The sequence below is a fragment of the Aulostomus chinensis genome, chromosome 23 (assembly GCF_037954235.1).
Source record: "Aulostomus chinensis isolate RoL2024-O1b breed Wild chromosome 23, RoL_Achi_v1.0, whole genome shotgun sequence".
NCBI classification, from domain to species: domain Eukaryota; kingdom Metazoa; phylum Chordata; class Actinopteri; order Syngnathiformes; family Aulostomidae; genus Aulostomus; species Aulostomus chinensis.
The window spans coordinates 9,432,033-9,451,307 of NC_141342.1; the positions used below are offsets into that span (position 1 = coordinate 9,432,033).

The following is a 19,275-nucleotide window of genomic DNA, read 5'->3' on the forward strand; positions in this document are numbered from 1 at the left end:
AAGGAACCAACAGACAAATCTATCCATTCATCCTTCCATCCATCCATCCATCCATTTTCTTCCGCTTATCCTGTTAAGGGTCACGGGGGGGGGGGGGCTGGAGCCTATCCCAGCAGCCCTCAGGCAAGAGGCAGGGTTCACCCTGGACGGGTCGCCAGTCGACAGACCAATCCTCACTCTTTATTTCAGTAACTTCAGAGGCACTCCAAATCATTTCAGTTGTAAATTCTAAGCAACAGACACACATTTTATTATTTACTTCCTCTTTTATTTTTGATGAATATGCCCATGCAAAAATGTATCTCTTCTTCAATAGCTTCCAGGTCATATGACAATATGACTGGTATACAGTGTGGACTAGGGCTGTAATCAACCAAAGAAATTCTTGGTCGACTGAAGCCCTCAAATTTCGACGAAAAATTGACTAATTTTATGTATGAAAAATATACCGTCAACTATCAGCACAAAACCTGTTGAGGGATATGTAGACAATTGTTTTTGTCACGTTATAATAACTGACACTATCATTTGTCCTGCGCACAGAGCCAGACTGAACAGAGGAGCTCAGCATCGCGGCTGAGACACAAATAGACTTTTAACTTAAAACTTTACTCTCAAACACAAAAGGGCAAGTCCACGGTAAAAAAAAAAAAAAATTACAATTAAAACAAAACAATTATTAGACTAAAACATTGAAATGTCAATTCTGATATGTTCATATGCTCAAAACTGACGGGGCAACCTAAGGTGGACACGTTAGCTCACCGTTTTTAGGTGATACGCCATGTTTGTAGCGGAGCTGTGACATGAAAACTGTTGTTTGCAAACTTTGCATTCGACTTTTTTTCCTTTATCTATTTTCATGAAATGCTGCCACACTGCAGATGTCTTTGACATGGTGGACGAGGACTGACTTTAAATGAAACCGTCAAAATTAAATATACATTCATCAAACCACCAGACGTTAGCCTTCGAGTACTCCTCGGTCTTTCTCTCTCAAGCGGCTCGGGCGAGTCCAAAATAGCAAAAACAAGGGGGTGTTCAAAGGGTTACTTTTCAATTTGTTTTTAATTCTGTAACAGAGTACATGTAAATTATGGCTCAGTTTCATCAGACAGGTGATCCCAACATGAAATCTCTCTACTTAAGATGAAAAACGCAACCTGAATTTCCCAATATTTTCACACTAGTTTAAGCCATATTTCTGGGTGTGCCGCAGTCCAGAACAGAAATTTCTAGAATGTTTTTCTGTTACCTTACAGGTAGGTTGGAGGCAGGTGGAGTTAAGGGAGGGAGACCTGCATGTAGGTACCACTGAGCAGCAGTCTCGCCCCTATTCGTCAAAGGCCGATATTCGGTCAACTTCCTCTTCCCCCAACCTCCCTTTTCAGGTTGATGTCAGTAGGAACTGGACATTACATGAGTCGGCCAATATAACCTGAATATGATCATAATTGGGTTTTGGCACATAGAACATAGCAATATCCCAATTAATGTAAGAATATGATGTGCAAGAAAATGTGTTAAGGTTCTGAGTGTTGTGTGGACCAATGGTAGCGGTAACAGACAGGCACAGTGAAGCAGTTTATTTAAAGAACAGTGGTGGAACAAAACACCAGAGAGACGACGCCTGGTGGTGACAGGAGGCTGGCTGCTCGCTGGACCTCCAAGGCACTCAAAACTAAGGAAGCTCGAGTGAAAAGCAACTGGTTGGTCGAAAATCTCTGAGGGCAACACCGGGGACGCAAGCATGCGGTACTGGGGCAAACACAGGAAGCCTATTGAAAAGACATTATTTTAGAGCAGAGTATTGGAGTCTGAGCCGATCATCTGTGAAGAAAAACAACACGATCGACTTATCAGAAGTGGAGATCATTAAGAAGGTTTCTTAAGAGAGGTCAGCTGGGTGAAAGGGGAAGCTATCCGACTGTAGAACAACTGATAAATCATCTGTACTGTAGAAATTAGCAAGGCCAAGAAGTCTTCGTAATTCCTTGTTGTTATGAAAAACTGAATTTTCCCTGCTTTCACAAACAATTTGTTGTCCAAAAGTCTCTAACATGTGAAATGTGTGCTTTGTAGCTACGGGACAAATCAGAATGAGGGCCCAGTATGTGAGCTGAAATGTGAGGCCACAGAAACTGTACATTCAACAGGACCTCTCGGCTGCAGTGAAGGACAAACGGCGCGGCTTCAACAAGGTGTGTGAACGTCTGATCGGACGAAACATCCTCTTCGCCATGCGATTCCCCGCCGTCCTGACCTTCACATACAACGGAAAGAGACATGCCTTCCAATCTCCCCAAGCTGCGCAGGCCTTTTTGGAGGAACTGCAGTGAGTGAACTGTGCAGCGACTCCCACTGGGTAAATACACAACATATGATGGGACGAGATGGGACTTAGCAGCCTAGTTTAAGTTCAAATTGCTGCACTTCTATGAACTTTAGGGCTGGAATGGCTGGGATATTTCAAGTCGCTAAAATCAGTCAGTAAGGTTTCATTCAAAAATATGGGGTAAATAATTATTTTTCTTCGTAAAAGCCGACCATTAACAAGTGTACTTCGGCGAACTTCTTCTTCTACTCCTTCTTCTTCTATGTGGTTTAATGGCATGTTCGTTGCATGACCGCCACCTCCCGCCTAAGAAAAATCGTTTTAAGCAGCTGACCATTAACAGGCGTATTCCGCCGACGAACTTCGATCGGCAATCGTCTTGTCGAGCCTTACCCCGTGACGTATTTCTGGTAGGAAAAAATATCGAGAGCGAAAAAACATCCCGAAGCGAGCGAGCGTGTAAGTTAGAAGAGAGAGCGAGCAGCGCCACCGTACACAACTGCGCTCTGTCACAATTTACACGCTCCAGACAAAACTTTAATCGCCACAAGATTATTTTTGACCTCTCAGTGTTGTTTTTTATACCCTCAATTCCTGATCCTGTGCTCGTCTATTTGTATTTGCGCTCTCATGATTTTGACAGCTGTCTGACGCCATACTTAGGGACTATCCAAATATCTTAATCGCAGCGTATTTATTTTCTCTTCAGATGTCTGGTCAGACCAACAGTTTCTCAGTAAGACTGAGAGATGTGCAGACAAGAAGCTCTCGTCCAATCCCTGTTCTCGAGGGCATGACGGAAGATCCTGGAGGGACAAAGACTTAGAGCCTGACTGGTGCAGGGACAGGACGACTCATTGGAGGAATTGGTGGCTTAGCGTTACGGGAGATGAACCTCCTCTTGATTGCCCCCCACGGAGATAAATAAAGTTTTCTGTATTTGTCTGAATCTGAATCTGAATCTCCTACCACAGGGATTATGAATGGGACGGATGCTCTCATCAGCACCATCGATCCAGAGAGGACAGGGACAGTGAGCAGGGAGGACACAATTATCCCGACCGCAAGGGTTTACCAGCCACCGGCGGTGTCAGCAGGAGAGTTGAAACTCTGGATAGATTGAAGATGTGAACCACGTCAGGGAGAGGGAGCGTTACCCTTCAAAAGACACTTCCACAATGCCCGAAAGTGCCACCAAATTGAAGGGTTCACCCACCACATCAGCTCCTAACAGAGACTACAAAAGGACTCATCTTTGCAGGGAGAGGGATGACAGCTTCAGGAGCCGTCACAGTGAAAGATGTAACAGAAGCAAGAAAAGAAGTTGATGAGGGGAGCTGGGTAAGTGATGCCATCCTTGGATCCTCATTATTTCCAGCTCCATGGTGTTGAAGATGCTCTGTCAGTCAATTGTAGGTCAAGAATAATCACAGTGTGTTTTTTATCTTTCTGTCGCAGCTCCAACCTGGATTCAGACTGAGCCCTTTCGATAAAAAAGGAGAAAAATAAAACCATCGGGACACGGTAACAGAGCAGTTTCGCCTTGGCAAAGCTATGAGTCAAAAGGTCAGAGGGAGCGAGGAGAGGAAGAACCATGAACGCCGTTACGATGACATCACGGACACTAAACATGACAGGTATTCCCCTGTAAAACGCATTTTGAACTTGTTCTTGGTTGAAGAAAGTGACGTATTTACAGCACACAGCAAAAATAAGCTTGGTTCAAAACTCCAGCTCATGCTCTGTTAACAGGAATTCATTTTCACCCAGATGACATCCAGCAGCCTTTAGATTTGAATTGTCTTCCATACCCCGACACAGCGATGGAGGGAGGACAGAATGAGATGGAAGTGGGAAGGTTCTGTCCTTGATGGCTCCATGTCGCCCTGGACATGGAGGACATTTCATTTCTTTCATGCATATTTTCTCTGGCTCACAACAATCATCTCTATTTAAAAAAAAAAAACATTAAAGAACAACGACAAAAAAATGTTGACCATCTGTTTGCTTTGGAATAAATGATTGTATTCGACAATTTACACTACAGTTAATTTCTCATGTACACACGCTCGCACGCACTTTTCAAGTCGTTTTTTTTTTTTAATTTGCTCATCAATAGGAATCCACTCATCCTTCTCTTTAATCACACTTTTGAAAGAACCAAATATCTATTGTGTTCAGCACTGAATTCACCCAAAAGGAGTTCACCCATCAGCATGTATTTATGTATTTTTATTCCATGAAAGTGTCCATGAGTGGTTTCCCCAACGTAAGATGGAACTGCAATTAAATCCCAAAGTTTTGTGAAGTGGCAGCTGTCTTGGGGGTGGGGGGGGGCACTTATCCAGTCCTTGTGGCCAAAATGACCTTGATACTACATAAACACAACAAAGATTAAAAACAGTGTACATCTGTATACTCTACATGCATAATATAAATGGGGGGGGGGTAACTTTTCTGAAACAAATTAAGACAATAAATACAAGAGAAACTTGATCATGAGATGGATCTTCAGTGAGTAAAATAGTTCAACATAACCAAATGAAGAAGATACACTTTAGCTTGATTGGCCCCATTAAAGGGCCACAACAAGGAACTGTGGGTAAAAAGAAGGAGCCAACGTGTCATTGAGTAAATCAGTGTGTTTGCATATAGAGTCACTTGAGGGCCACCAATCAGACCAGCTGATTTATGAGCCTGAGGCATTCTGGAGTTGAGGGTTTGTAAAAGATTGTTGGTGTTGGTAGTTGTCAAAACTCGTGAGGTGAATAAAATAAGATGCTGAAAAAAACTCTGGAGGTCTTAGTGGCAGAACAGACCACCCTCCTCCAGAGGTTTCAAGTCCTCTCTCTGTATCTGCCACACATTAGATGTATTTCCTTAAATGACCAACAGATGGCAATATTGGCACAGCCACAATATATTCAGAATTCAGTCCTGACAGTTGGGCCTCTTCAGGTGGTCATCAATCAATTTCAGTCCCCTTAAACTCCCACCTGTGTCTGCAGAGTGTCCTCCAACCCTGAAAGAACTGCATGGGAGGCCTTCATCATTCAACAACAGACACACGCACGTGCGCACACTCAGTCGGTCACAGACTTGGTTTCAACGCAGATGGCGTGTTTGAAGAGAGCTCTCATCACTTCTTATTGGCTATTCTCCTCTTCCTGGTGGCCAGCATGTCGTAGAAAGGATCCCTGCTGATGCTGGCTCTAGGAGAAGAGGACAGGAAGGTAAAACAAATGATTTAATACGAATACTCCCCCCCTCTTTACAAATACCCCATTATGCAGTGATAAGTGATTTTTCAAGATGCAAACATAGATTGCGTCCATGCTGTCTCTTATTAGTCGCTGCTAGTAATTATTAAAGCCTAAGTATTTGCGGTGATTTGTTTATCTCGTCAAAAATCCGTTCTCCCATCAAAGCTTCATTGCTTTGCTAAAAATATCTCATTGTGACTTCATATCATTCTCTCCAAGCACCCAGATCAAAACCAACACAGGTTCATTTGACGAGCCTCATTCAGGAGCGACGATCAAAGTATACAATGAGCGCGATGATGAGTTTCTATCAGGAGAGTGTGAGGAGTGTTTTTCAGAAGACTAACTGTGAAATCTGACTCAGGTTGGTTGATTTTTCCTGTAACATCAATTGTTGTGCCGTGTGCTGGCGCTGGCACTCGCTGAGGGTGGAAATAACACTAATATGCTGCTTTCCCAAGCATACTGCAGACAGCCTGAGGGTAAATATCCCGGAAATTCATTTATCACTACAAAAGCGACTCACTGTAAGTAAACGCGCGTGTTAGATGGGTCAGGTGAGTTGCTATACAGTTGGTGTTTGTATGGAGGAGAAATCTGAGTTTGACACCTTGGAGGACATTTTTGGAAAGTGCGGACGGTTTGGCCCCACTCTCATGCTTTCTCAGTTTTTAATTTAACTGGGCCTCTCTAGGATTTAAAATCTCGAAGATACCTGATGAACACCAAATTCAAAATGGCTGTGTAATAGTGTAGACAGTGTAGTACGCTGTTATTTTCACTTCCTTCACGTCCTTTTTTGCGTCTCATTAAATCAGTGGTACACATGACACTGTTCATCTTCTATCTTTGGACGTGTTGCTACAACACTAGCATGTGTGACACACGGCGCCAAGTGTCGTTATCAGCTGTGTGCTCATGGTTGTGACGTCAACCATGTCAACTCAAGTGTGACATCACACCCGCTTCCAACCTTCAATTTCTAATGTAAAAGCTACTCGCCATTTAGTCGTGGTGGTTCGGAAGTGTCCTCATTAGGATAGAAGGGAAAACATGGAGGGGCAGCCTTGAAATAAGACGACTTGTTTTCACACTAAAAGCACACCGAGGCCTGTAAAAGGAGCGCAGCTGATAGGGTATGAGATATTTAACGAGTCATCTCAAGGTCGGTTGACTCTAAATCTCTGGGAAAGATGAGCGCCTTTCTCAGCTTTCCAACCTCTTTAACTGTGCATAAAGCAGCCACACAGCAACTACCAGTATCCTAAAACACATCACTTTCATTTCGGGAATGCACACGTGCCAATGTGAGTAGGTTTTTAACATCATTAGCCCAGGGAAAGATGGTGTAATATGATTTTCTGCTCCGATATTGATCATATTTGCAACTGAAGCTGAGTGCAGGATGACCAGTGAGCTGATCAATTATCCACTGGGAACAATTTACTGCATCGCCTCCACTCTCCTCCTAGTTAAGAAGGCAGAATTTGGATAAAGCTACAAAACACCTCTTGGAGCACAGCAGAACCTCAGAGGGAGTGTGTGCATGTGTGTGTGTTTGCTTGCTGAGCCCCAATCAAAGGGAACTGAGCTTATCCAGCGGAGCAGAAATCACATCTGTGTGTGTGTGTGTGTGTGTGTGTGTGTGTGTGTGTGTGTGTGTGTGTGTGTGTGTGTGTGTGTGTGTGAGTGAGTGAGTGAGTGAGTGTGTTTTTTAGTATTTGCGCGGGTCTGCATGTTTATGATTAAGCTCACAGCTCACATTCAGTGAGTGTGTGAGGTGGTTTCTCACAGTCAAGGTCACACATGAGAAAGTCCCACATGGGACCTGCACAGAGCTGGCTAAGTGCCCTCTCAGTGTAAATGGATCCAGGCCAACACCGCATCTCTTACTTGATGGATTTGATCCACTCCTCCTTCTCCTCTGGCGTGGGGGCTGATATCCTGTACACAACGTGGTTGCCCTCAACAACCCGCCCGTCAGCCTCTGTTTTGCAGGCCTTGATGACCTGACCCTTGTGGTTGGGGTTATAGAGCTCAAAGCAGTTCTGGGAAGACATCAGGAGGTAACCATGTGATATGCACAGTAAAAAAAATTTAATCTGATGAGAAAGCATCAGTTGCAGTTGGATAGGAGAGCATCTGGAGCTGGTCCTTACAGGTTTCCTGGGCTCATCCACCTCCCTGATACTGAGGTTCTCCAGGGGAATAATCCCACGAGGCTCTTTATCCTGGAGATAAACATAAAAACACCATAACAAACAGGATCCATCTGAGATCAAAACCCATAGTCTCATGATCATGCTACAGCTGTGGTCTCCAAAAATCCTTTTTTCAGTTGGATTTCTATAAGGCTGGTTTTCTAGACATCAGGGGCAACTCTGAAAAAGTTTCCAATGAGGCTTTAAGTGGCTTTCTGCTGAGTAAGTGTCAGTCATGACGAATACATTTTAACACCTTTGGTGCTTTTGTTAGCAACCCCTTGACTACATCAGTCATCATCACCACAACTATTCACTGTATTGATTGCTATGATATTTGTGGTCCCCTGAGGATACATCCTAATGACTAATAAGTTGCTAGCTTCGTATCTAGTAGAGTGTGGCACAATATTTTTTTAGCATGTAACTTAATGGCTACCAACGTGAATGAAATAGCTTGACAGCTACATTAAATGATCATCCATCCATCCATTTTCCTCCGCTTATTCCTGTTAAGGGTCGCGGGGGGGCTGGAGCCTCTACTAGCATCAACGGGCGAGAGGTGGGGTTCACCCTGGACAGGTCGCCAGTCCATCGCAGGGCCAACATTCAAAGACAAACAACCATTCACACTCGCATTCATACCTACAGTCAATTTAGAGTATCCAATTAACCTAGTCCATTAAATGATCGATTTAATTTAATTTAATTTTACATGATATCATGTCCCTAAGTTTCCCAGCTGGCTAAAAACACAAGTTTTCAACTACCTAACAGCTAAAGGTTCACAACAGGCTAACAACGAAAGCTTCATAACTAGCTAACAGCTAAAATCTCCAAACTAGCAAACAACTTATGGTTTAAAACTAGGCACCTGTAAAACTAAGATTAAAGCCTGTTAATATGGTTAGCATGTTCGAATGCTAATAAAAGCATTTAGCTCACAGCCCAACTTGCTTAAGTTTACTATCAAACACCAGCTAGCACAATTGCATCTCATTTGTTTGTTGATGGATCACATTGGAAGAACTGAATTGTTTTCTTTCATAGTTATGGTGTTAAAATGTGTGTGCCACATACAGGTAATTAAATAATACATGGTGCATTAATTACCTGTATGTGGCAGAGAATGAACAGAAGATTACTATTTTCACAACCACGGTATTTTTATTTACTTTGTAAAAAATATTAGCATCACAAAGTTCATGCATCAACAACCTTTAATGCTGTGCTACACCTTCAATGGCCACTGTGGCAAGGTATTTTAAGTATTATATTAATGTTATCATATTGAGCCTAAATGCATCAAACTGACACATCAATGTGACGATTAAAGGTTTTGTTCATTATGGTCACATAGGGGACAGCCCCCGAGGGAGACGTAACCCTACACTCTCCATCCTCCAACAACTCCCTCTTGTGTCTGCAGGGCCAGACAGATGTGTGTGTGTGCGTGTGTGTGCGTGTGTGTGTCGGGGAGACCTTGAGGAACAGCCCCGTATCCTGCTTGTCATCTTCCTACTAATGAGGGGGCACAGCAGGGGGAAAGAAATGCCCGAGGACGGCTGCTCACAGCTGGCTTCTCACAGCTGGCTGGCTGACTCTGTGTGTGTGTGTGTGTGTGTGTGTGTGTGTGTGTGTGTGTGTGTGTGTGTGTGTGTGTGTGTCTGTGTGTGTGTGTGTGTGTGTGAGCCTATGCAAACACGTTTGGCCATGCGATTATGCGTGTTTGTGTGCATTGAGGAATTGCGTGTGTTCATGGGGAGTCAGCCTGGTGAAAAGTGTGGGGTGTAGGTCAGATGCATATAGCTTAGATGGGCCAGATGTGTAGACACTGCAGATGTTTCCCATGATGCCTCATGTTAATTATTGGAGTGTGGTCCATTTAAGGCAAAGGGGGTGCATCTGTTACACAGCAATGCTGTAAGGCGACAACCTCTGCCCCAGTCTTTAACTGTGTGGGCGTGTGTGTGTGGGCGTGTGTGTGTGTGTGTGTGTGAGATTGAGTGTATGAGCAAAGGTGTTGAAAATCTTTGGAAATTTGGTTTCATGGGAAGAATAATACAATAACGATCTCTGCTGACTAATATGAAGCGATAGCTAAAAGCCTGTTAGCTTAGCTTGGCATAAGACAAAAAAGGGGGGAATACACCTAGCACTGTACTTGGCCCCCCACCACTTATGAAGACCAAGTGATGACCTGTTATGTTTTTTGGGGCTACAAAGCCAACGCCCTCAGCCAAATACTACAAATATATACTACAAATACAACAAAAACTGTTTTTGTTCAGCTTTTAATAGGCTTATTTTAGTAGCTAGCTGTTGACCTCATCTTCATGCTGAGCTAAGATAACATACCTTGGTTGCCTCTTCAAACTTGACAGAGGTATCAATATATTCATGTAATTATTTTTTTTAATAATGCAAATAGGCATATTTTGCAAAATAATAGCCTACTCTGTTGCGATCCACTCACTATGTTATGTTTTTATTATGTGGATAAAAAGCAAAAGGAACTGGTCATGTGTGCTCTATAAAACAGTTAAAAAAAAACATCTTACATGTGATATGATAAAAACAATGTGCATATAATACAGACTACTTACAGTTGTGTATTCAAAGTAATACAAGCAGTTGTCGGTCAGTATGAACCACCTTCTCTTCCACGTCTTCACCCTGCCGCCTATGGAAAGAAAAACGTGCCATATTTGAGATCAAGCTGCGGAGGCCACCATGTTTATACTGTGGAGGTTAACCTGCAGGAAACCTCAACTCCACGCGCCGCATCTGGTTCTGATCATCTGCTCTCTGCATTATTAGGCTCAATCATAGGCTGGATACGCCTTCTAGCACCCCCTCCCAGTCCAGGGAGTTCAGAGGGCTCAGCTTGGCCAGTGCAGGAAAAGAGGGGGGCTTTTGAAAACAGTTGAAACCAGTGTTCACTGCCAGGAGAAATCTCATGTCCACACCAGATACATGTGACAAGTCATGCAGGACTCAACTGACTCAACTTTGGCTGGTGAGAGATTTTAACAATTTCATTAGGTTGACATGAGAAAGTTCTCTGCTGATATTTTGAAAAAAAGGAAGCGGAAATTTCTCACGAGTACTGTGGAGCAGGTTTTTTTTTTTTTTTTTTTAAATATACATCTTGCTCAGAATCAAGCAAGCGTAGAGTGTCGCATGTTTCTCTTCAAGGAAATCTCTTTATAGAGGACAGTTTCTCCATCAGCCTGTATTATCAGATAAAATCATTCAGTAATCCAAGATTATTTGGATTACTGGATTTCCTGTTAACGACACAAAAGGTGATGTAATTAACCTATGTAATAAAAAGACCTAATGTGGCTGACATACAGCTTGCAACATGTTTGCTGACTTAACAGACGATGCACAAAGCAGCCGTTAGTGATGTAATCAATATGTAATGCTCGCTTGACCCAGATTTTCTGCAGGCTTCAGTTAAATCCAACATTATATATATGCATTATTTACTCTCAGATGCATCCAGTGTGTTTAACTGGATAGAGAGCATGTAATACACGGCGCACTGTTGGTTAAATACAGTCTATGTTACTTGGAGAATTTTATTCTGCTATTGTCTGAATGATGGTTTGTCCCACTCAGCCTTTTACTATTTTCAATACTGATAAAGTGCCAGTGGATCAATCCAAGAATCTAGGAGAGAAATAGGCGGTGTTGGGCAGTCACACGTTACTGTAAATTATTGAAAAACAGGATAAAAAAAAAATCCTCTATTTCAGACTCGAAGTCCTCAACAAAATGAAAGGGAAAAAGCTTTAATATATAAAATAAATAAATTACAAACCTTCTCGCTAGTTGTACATGACATCCCTTGTCGACCAAAGTTTATCCAATCTCTTCATAAAGGGAGCCCTCAACATGCATTCTGGAAGCTCGTTCCATGCTTTGACATCTTGAAGTGTAATCCGATTTGTTCCCGAGTATTTGAACACAATTTAACTTCCAAACGGTAGTTAGATCATGGTTGATAATCCAAGTAATGTTTCGTAACAGCCGTGTAACTTCACTGCCAACAGAATGCAGTGTTTTCGTCATCTCGACTGGAAAAAGGGAAGCTTTTTATCCTTGAAGTCTCAGGCAGTCGACTGTGACGGCTTCTAATGTAAACAAGCCAAGTGTGGATGGAGGAGACAAATATGCGTTAATTAACTGTAAGTGCCATCATTATTTTGAGTTTGTCTTGGGAAAAGACAACATTTGTGTTCGTTGTTGACTACGCGGCACCAAAATGTCTTCAACTTTGAAAAACTCCACATGCAATTTGGTCGAACATCTAAAAAGGCAGCACAGCGCGATAAAACTTGTCAAGAAAATACCGTCCAGAGAGAAGAACGCCTCGACATCCACTGGCGGGTCCAGTGCCAGTTGACGTCCTTCAACAAAACAACACAAGCTAGATTTCTCCTGCCCAACACCGGCCATAAGTGGAGAAGGTCTGATGAAGCTCGAGGCCAGCTACAGAATATTGTGGAGGACAGCAACTTAGTTCCACTGCTGACTCACCCTCAACTAACTAAATTGCAAGTAACTAGTAACATTACCCCTGATCCAACTGATTCCTTTGGAACCCAAGTAATCAGTATAGTCATTTGATTCTTCTTGAAGGAGCCAGTAATTTCATTACATTTGAAGACTAACTTGCCCAACACTGGAAGTAAGTGACCTATTTCTTTATTTGAGTGATTTATGTCATGAATCAGTCTCCCATTTAGCGTAATTTAGGCAAAAATAGAGCCCAGTTAATGTAATATCAGCGTGGCTGACATTGGTATCAGTTATATCAGTTAGTTTTCTAACCAAAAAAAAAGTTGTTTTTTTTCATTACATAATTCTAATTCAGATGAAGATGCTTTGGGATAGCTTAAAGGTATTCAATACCCAGTAAGTATATAAATGCACTGACGTCCTTCTTGACAGAAATTTTTATTTTTTAAATGTAAAATCTATTCATTATCTTCATTCCTATTTTTGCAGATTGTTGATAACTCCACTTGAGGGGAAAACTTTTTTTTTTTAACTTAACTTGCTAATATCTGAATGAGCACCGAAAATCATAGTATCAACAAAGCTCCTATGATTACAATATGTGAAGGAATGCAACTGTTCCATGCGCTGACGTCCATCATTTCAAATGAAAAATGTTATTGTTAAAATGTAAATCATCCTGTGCACGTTGCATATCTTTGTCACAAGTTTTTAACGTTTCATGGATCACTGAAAAAAAACTTCAGCTGATACATGAGTATGGCAATACTGTGTATGTGCTTCATAATAACAGGATTGCCAACAGTCCTGAAAATCCCTCATTGGTTGGGCCCTTGTCAACAGTATTGTGCACATTTCTCTGAGTTATTTATTGATTATATGGGAGTTTGGGTTGAAATAAGTGGAAATATTGCTAATAGACAGTCCAGCTGTAACAAGATTAGACATCCCTGCTCCGCTCACTTCAGTTCAAATGTAAATGATAAACAGGTACTACAGCATGTGTTTCCATAGCTGTCCAACACTTGAAGCATGCATGGGTAACACAAAGGTTACGGCATAACTGAACACATTCAAACGGCATGCCATGGGCACAGGGTGATGATGAATTCAGGTGCAGCGCCAAGGAAGTCTTCGCTAAAAACAGTGCAAATGTTCTAAGACATACAGCAGCGTGCCATATTGAACTACATGACAAGTCAGCAGAGTGATTCATCCAGACAAAGAATAAGAACTTCCCCCGTGATGCAGTTAAAATTAGCATGGAATGCACTAATGGGAAAAGTTGGATCTAAAATGATCTGGCAAGTGCAGCTGGTGAGATAGAGGGAAAGAGAAAGTGAGGGAGGGATGTGCAGGGGACGGGCGAAGCAGTGGGAGGCGCTGAGGCCCCTGAGGCAGGAAAAGATGGGGAAAAATAAAGTGGGGTCTCCGTTGTTTCACTGCATGGCCAGCTGCCTTGACTGAAGAAGCTCTTTCACTGAAAGCTTGAGCATGACTGCATGTTCTGGCAAATAGCTACAGTGGAGCTGTTTGATGTGCAGGGTGGTCTCTAATAGTACAGAGCTGCAGAACAGTGACCTGTTCAGGGGACCCCAGGGAGTGATATTACTGACATCAGAGCAAAACAAGAAAATATTACTTGGAGGAAAAACTCAAATGATTGCATCATGATTTCCCATTTTTATGATGGAACCCTTCCAAACATGAGTGATCAGGCAGGCTGGACTTTTAAATCAGTTATACATACAGAAGTGAAGCAGTACTGATGTTCATCATGGTCTCCTGCCTTGTAAAACTGCATGCAAACTCAGGAGTAAGTAGAGCGTGTCAAAGTTGAACTGGGAAGTAGCTATGGAAGTTAACAGTTTGAATATAAATTCTTTGAATAAAAGGTAGCTTCATAAAGTGAATTCTGCAAAAAAAAGGAGTGTTTTTTCCCCCCTCTTTATGCCTTAATCATAGTGCTTTTATGCGAAAACAGGCGAGATAATAAAAGGAATGTAGGGTGGAGGATGTAGCAAGTGCCACCATGGTTTAATGAGGTGAGCAGTTGTCTTTTATTCAAACGCGTCTGAAGGATAAAACATAGTGCTCTGCATGTGTGTGCGCCACATGAAACAAGCCCTCTGCGTCATGCAGGCCGCTATAGAGCCAAACTAAGGAATGCAGCCAGTCCCCATGCAGAACGAGCGATCACTGATCTCCAGCTAGCTTTGCCTTTGAATGAGATAACCCATCACCTCACGATGCCATGACTTATTTTTCTACCAGCAGCTCTAACACAACAAGCCAATTATTGTCGATGAAGCAGCTAGCTTGCATGTTCAGGGGCCGGTGTACTGGGGGTTAATGGCGGCCGATGCTGGTATGAGGTCACTCTGTGATGAAGCGGGCAGATGGAGGAGGAGGGAGCGTTACCTACCTCCTAATACAGAGATTTAAGAGGGAACAGCCATCACAGAACAGAACAAAGAGTGCAAAGGGTGAAAGGTTAGAGAGAGGGAGTGAGGAACAAAAAACACAGGAGGATCTGAAAGACACAGCCGGCACAAAAATCAGTATGACAGAGAGAAGTTGGAGGCGTAGCCACATAAAGGAGCATGCTGTAAGTGACAGGGATTGGCCACAAGATGAAGAACGAGGAAAGACAGTGTCACAAATCTCAGAGCAACCAACCTTTGGCACCAACCATATTGTATGGCAATAAAAAAGAAAAATACTAGACTGCGTTAGAATCTAACTACATAAGCTTTGTCAAATGAATGTGATGAGGTATGTCAGTGCACATCCCTTGTGAAAATGTTACAAATAGAGCTCACATTTCTCACTCTTGCTAGCTGTTGGGTCACTAGCTTTGCTGTATCTGTCGTTACGCTGTGTTCTCTTTCAAAAGACATCGCCCAGAGAAGTATTTCATAAATGATCAATGCTACTGACCCGGCTGGGTGAATACACACTTTTGTCATAGTTACATTTGTATTAAAGTTACTCCTTCTAACGTAAGCCTTCACAGCAGAGTGAGCGAAGATGAGTAACGAGACTCAGCCAAGAAATAACGAGCTCCATCGTCAACCTGCTCTTGGCTACCATCTTAACCACAGAAGGAGCTTGGCTGGATAGCTGGAAAATTTGCAACGCAAATAGCAATGGACAACGTCATAAACATTCACAGCACTACTAACAACAAACTAACAAGAGTGAATGAACAAATATTAAGCTCTATTTTCAATGAACTTGTACTGTGTTGTCCCTAAATTTGATCGCTAGCTAATAAATAGCTTGAGGACCCCTGTAACACAAAGTATTATCTATAATACCGGCATTTGTCCTAATTTCACCGATTGAATCTAACATTGATGCACAATTGTGATTCACAATGAGCTAATAGAAAAATTAGGGGAACATGACAGGCAGTTACATGTGATGAGGACAAACGGCCAACAAATTTACAAGCTTTAGCGCTTCGTCACACGAGAAGTTGGGTCAGTGAAATTTATCTTAAGGTAGCGCTAGGAAACCGTTGTCATGATTACTTGTGCTCCCATTCAGATATCATCTTCTCTTGTCTCATGACTGATTTTTGTGGATAGACTCTCTTCTGTGGAATAGCGTACTATTCATCCCAACTGAGCAGGGTTATATGAAAGTGGATGATATGCAGCTAAACTGAAAGTCATATTTGTCTCTCCAAGAAGTTGCTCCACAAAAGGACACGCCAACATTTTTTGGGGAAATTCTCTTATTGCCTGTCATTTTTAGTGCCAGAGAAGAAGATACCCTTCTCCGCTCTCTATGTTCATCACGGGACAGCTCGTTAGCTTGGCTGCAGTTTTCATCTTTTCTTCATTTTCAGCAATTTTTTTTCACAATGAATGTCAAGCACAACGCTCGTTCTAGTCATGCTGGCAAATACTATTTTGGAGAGGAGTGTATTTGATGACTTCTGAGATGCAGCAAAGCGAACTAGCAATCAGCCATACAGTGGAAGGGGGGGGGGGGTGTCTATCTGCTGTCTGACACTAACAATGATTGACAATAAGTGTAAACCTCAAAAGTTGGCATTTTCCTTTAAATGGCTGTAATGTTGGTGGATCATTGTTAAATTCATGCATTTCTTGTTCTTTAAAAAAAAAAACCACTTAAAAATTCAAATGCATAAAATTCCACGTAGGCTAAATGTGCAAAGTTCTACAAATATACAGAGATAAAACAAGATTTTTTTATTTTTTTTTTTAATTGTGTAAGGCAAAGTGAAGGACAGTTGAAATCTGAGGCTTGGAATTTGGAGTGTTTGGCCTAAAAAAATTAAAGTTAAGAATCAAAATCAGATGCTTTCAGCCATTATTGCCACCAACAATCACATCGCCAGGGGGATGAAAAACACCAGACACTCCTCATCAAGTTGATGTTCACTGTCTGTTGACACAGACACTGTCATGGTTAATTTTGAGACTCTGGATACACATACCTGCAACAGACCAGGACGTACCCCGCCTCTAACCCAATTTCAGATGGGATAGGCTCCAGCCCCCCAAACCCTTAACAGATAAGCAATATGGTAAATGGATGGATGGATACACATACCTAGCTTCAAGAGCCAGCCTTCTCTGTCAGGGTTGAAGAATGTGTGTGTCAGATCATTCCCATCATCCTCTGGGATTTTGAATGGCTCATTTTTGATACTGTCGTAAAGATTCTGCAGACACGAGGGGAGAAATCATCAATCAAACCAGGACGCTGTGGAAGAATTCTCCTTGATATGGAGTCAGTCTGACAGGGTGGTCATTACACACACAATAACACACTGACTCATTGTAATGTATCCTCACCCTGAGAAGCTCCTCTGGCAGGTCTCCTCCTTCATTGATGCCTCTGTTCATGGAGATAAAGCGCTCCACAGGGGGCTTGTCTCTGACGTTGGGGTTATGTAGGCTGGTATTCAGCATGATGATGGCAAATGACAGGACATAGCAGGTGTCTGAAATCAACATGAAACAAATCAAAGGAGTAACAGAAGTGTATAACATCCCCACTGGTAGTAACACGCAATGTGCATGCATTTTTTATATAATGAGAGTTGATCACTTTACACACAGACACGCATTGCAAAGATGCTGTATTATGCCTTTTTTTATGTGTTTTTTTTTTTCTATTCATGTCAGAATCTGCTTGCTGAACACCACCAGATCAAATGTGGAGCAAAACTTATGCATGCATTCGAGAATGCAGCATAAATTAAGAGGGGCACATAAAGCATGCTGACCTCTAACAAAGCTGTAAACCCAATGCTTAAAAAAAAAAATAAAAAAATTCTGATGTGAAACAAATCGGCCCCAGAGTTTAACATCTTCATCTTCGGCTCCGACTGCACTCATCACCAAATTTGTTGACATTTGGCCATACAGTTTTTGCATAATTTCGCTGACAAACAAACGTTAGTGGGAATATTACCTCATAGGAGGAGTAATAATAATCGCGTATGCTGCCCACCAACACAGACCACATCTACCATGATCAAAACAGAATATCAGTTTGATGTGATGTATCATCTACATCAGTCTGCACACCTTCACGATCTTTGTAAAACCTTAAATCTCATTAATTAAAAAAAATGTATATATATGTATATTTAGTTATTATATATGTAGTATATATGTATATATATATATATATATATATATATATATATATGTGTGTGTGTGTGTAGTTTTTGTTGTAATTATACGAAGTCACAGAGGTAGGGATACTAACAACAGTGATTTATATCATAGATCTCTCAGTAGACAAGTAGAATAAAGTAGTCTATAAACTGGAAAATTTGAGGAATGCTCATTAGAATTTATATATATTGTATCATAGACGAGATGATACGGCACAACCCAAATTATTCACAAAATGTGCATTACCCTCTCACCTCCACTGGACCTAACCTGCACCCGAAGGATTCTTCTGCACAATAGGTTGTTCCACTAAAACATCTTGAATTATTAACTGACATTTGTTGTTGTTTATCACAAGACCATGTATCACTCAGCCGGCTTGTGCCTTCTTCAATAATGGATGTTTGTTGCTGAACTCATCTGCTGCAGTGATGTGTAGTTACACTAATCTGGTTAATCCTTATCGAGCCTTAGTTACAGCAACTCTTACGGCTTAATGATCGAAACGCATTAAAAACAAAAACAGGCCATCGCATAGCGCCTGCTGTCATAGAGCCTCAGGCTGTCTTTCTGTTGTGCGGTCTGCACTGACATTGTCCAAAATATTGGATTTCACATTTTGCGCATGTGAATATGGACAAACTATGTATTGCAGCGGTTTGCTAACCTGTGGACTGGAAGACGCCGGGGTTGCACTGGCAGTAGCGTGAAGCAAACGCCTCCATCATACGGTCGATCTTCTGCGCTTCTCCTGGTAAACGGAAACTCCACAAAAACTGCCTACAGCAGGAAAAAAAAAGAGAGTAGGGGGATTACATGAGTGACATCACAAGTAGGTGCACGACCCTTTTCCGTCTATTTGGGTTGATCTTTTAGCTGACCGTAGTGCTTGGACGAGGTTGAGGTCTGCAAACTCGTGCAGCTCTACAAAAGCCTGGAGCACCTTGATGTTAAAGTCATCCCTGTTGGAAAAAAAAAAAAGACAATTTGATTCCAAATCAGATATTATTCTTCCTTTAAGACATTGTTTTCCTCAAGACCATGGAGGAGATGTGAAAACATCTAAAAGAAGATGTAAAATACCTCTGACTACACCATGAACTTACAGAGCAGCTGGGGAAAACCATATTTCCTCCATGTTTCTCAACCTGAATTCCTCTCTTTCAACATTCCTGTCATGTTAGTGAACTTATTCATACCGGACGCCGAGTCTGGAAGTAATTTAAACAGCTGGCCAGTGCTGAGCATTTCTCCACCCTGAGGGGAGGAACAATGTGTTTGAC

The 19,275-nt window shown here is 42.0% G+C and overlaps 1 protein-coding gene and 1 long non-coding RNA gene across 5 annotated transcripts in view; one reads left to right on the forward strand and one right to left on the reverse strand.

The window, feature by feature from the left end:
- Nucleotides 1–1,287: 1,287 nt before the first annotated feature.
- Nucleotides 1,288–4,367, forward strand: LOC147239418 (uncharacterized). Of its 4 annotated transcripts, none has more exons than XR_015111454.1 (5): nucleotides 1,288–1,304; nucleotides 2,083–2,365; nucleotides 3,045–3,676; nucleotides 3,794–3,972; nucleotides 4,088–4,367. It is a non-coding gene; the product is annotated as an uncharacterized LOC147239418 (long non-coding RNA). The 4 variants fall into 4 exon arrangements; XR_015111455.1 differs by lacking the exon at nucleotides 1,288–1,304 and adding an exon at nucleotides 1,344–1,897 and having other exon boundaries at nucleotides 2,083–2,335; XR_015111453.1 differs by lacking the exon at nucleotides 1,288–1,304 and adding an exon at nucleotides 1,345–1,897.
- Nucleotides 4,368–4,428: 61 nt separating this feature from the next.
- The window catches only part of LOC147239419 (cytohesin-3-like), a 31,223-nt gene continuing 16,376 nt past the window's right edge, over nucleotides 4,429–19,275 (reverse strand). The window contains exons 6-13 of the mRNA XM_086195083.1: nucleotides 18,874–18,954; nucleotides 18,660–18,772; nucleotides 17,162–17,310; nucleotides 16,917–17,028; nucleotides 10,406–10,482; nucleotides 7,758–7,829; nucleotides 7,492–7,646; nucleotides 4,429–5,547 (exon numbers count right to left, since the gene is read on the reverse strand). Of these exons, the coding sequence (XP_086051209.1) occupies nucleotides 5,475–5,547; nucleotides 7,492–7,646; nucleotides 7,758–7,829; nucleotides 10,406–10,482; nucleotides 16,917–17,028; nucleotides 17,162–17,310; nucleotides 18,660–18,772; nucleotides 18,874–18,954 (832 nt within the window). The 3' untranslated portion in view covers nucleotides 4,429–5,474. The remainder of the gene's footprint in view (nucleotides 5,548–7,491; nucleotides 7,647–7,757; nucleotides 7,830–10,405; nucleotides 10,483–16,916; nucleotides 17,029–17,161; nucleotides 17,311–18,659; nucleotides 18,773–18,873; nucleotides 18,955–19,275) is intronic.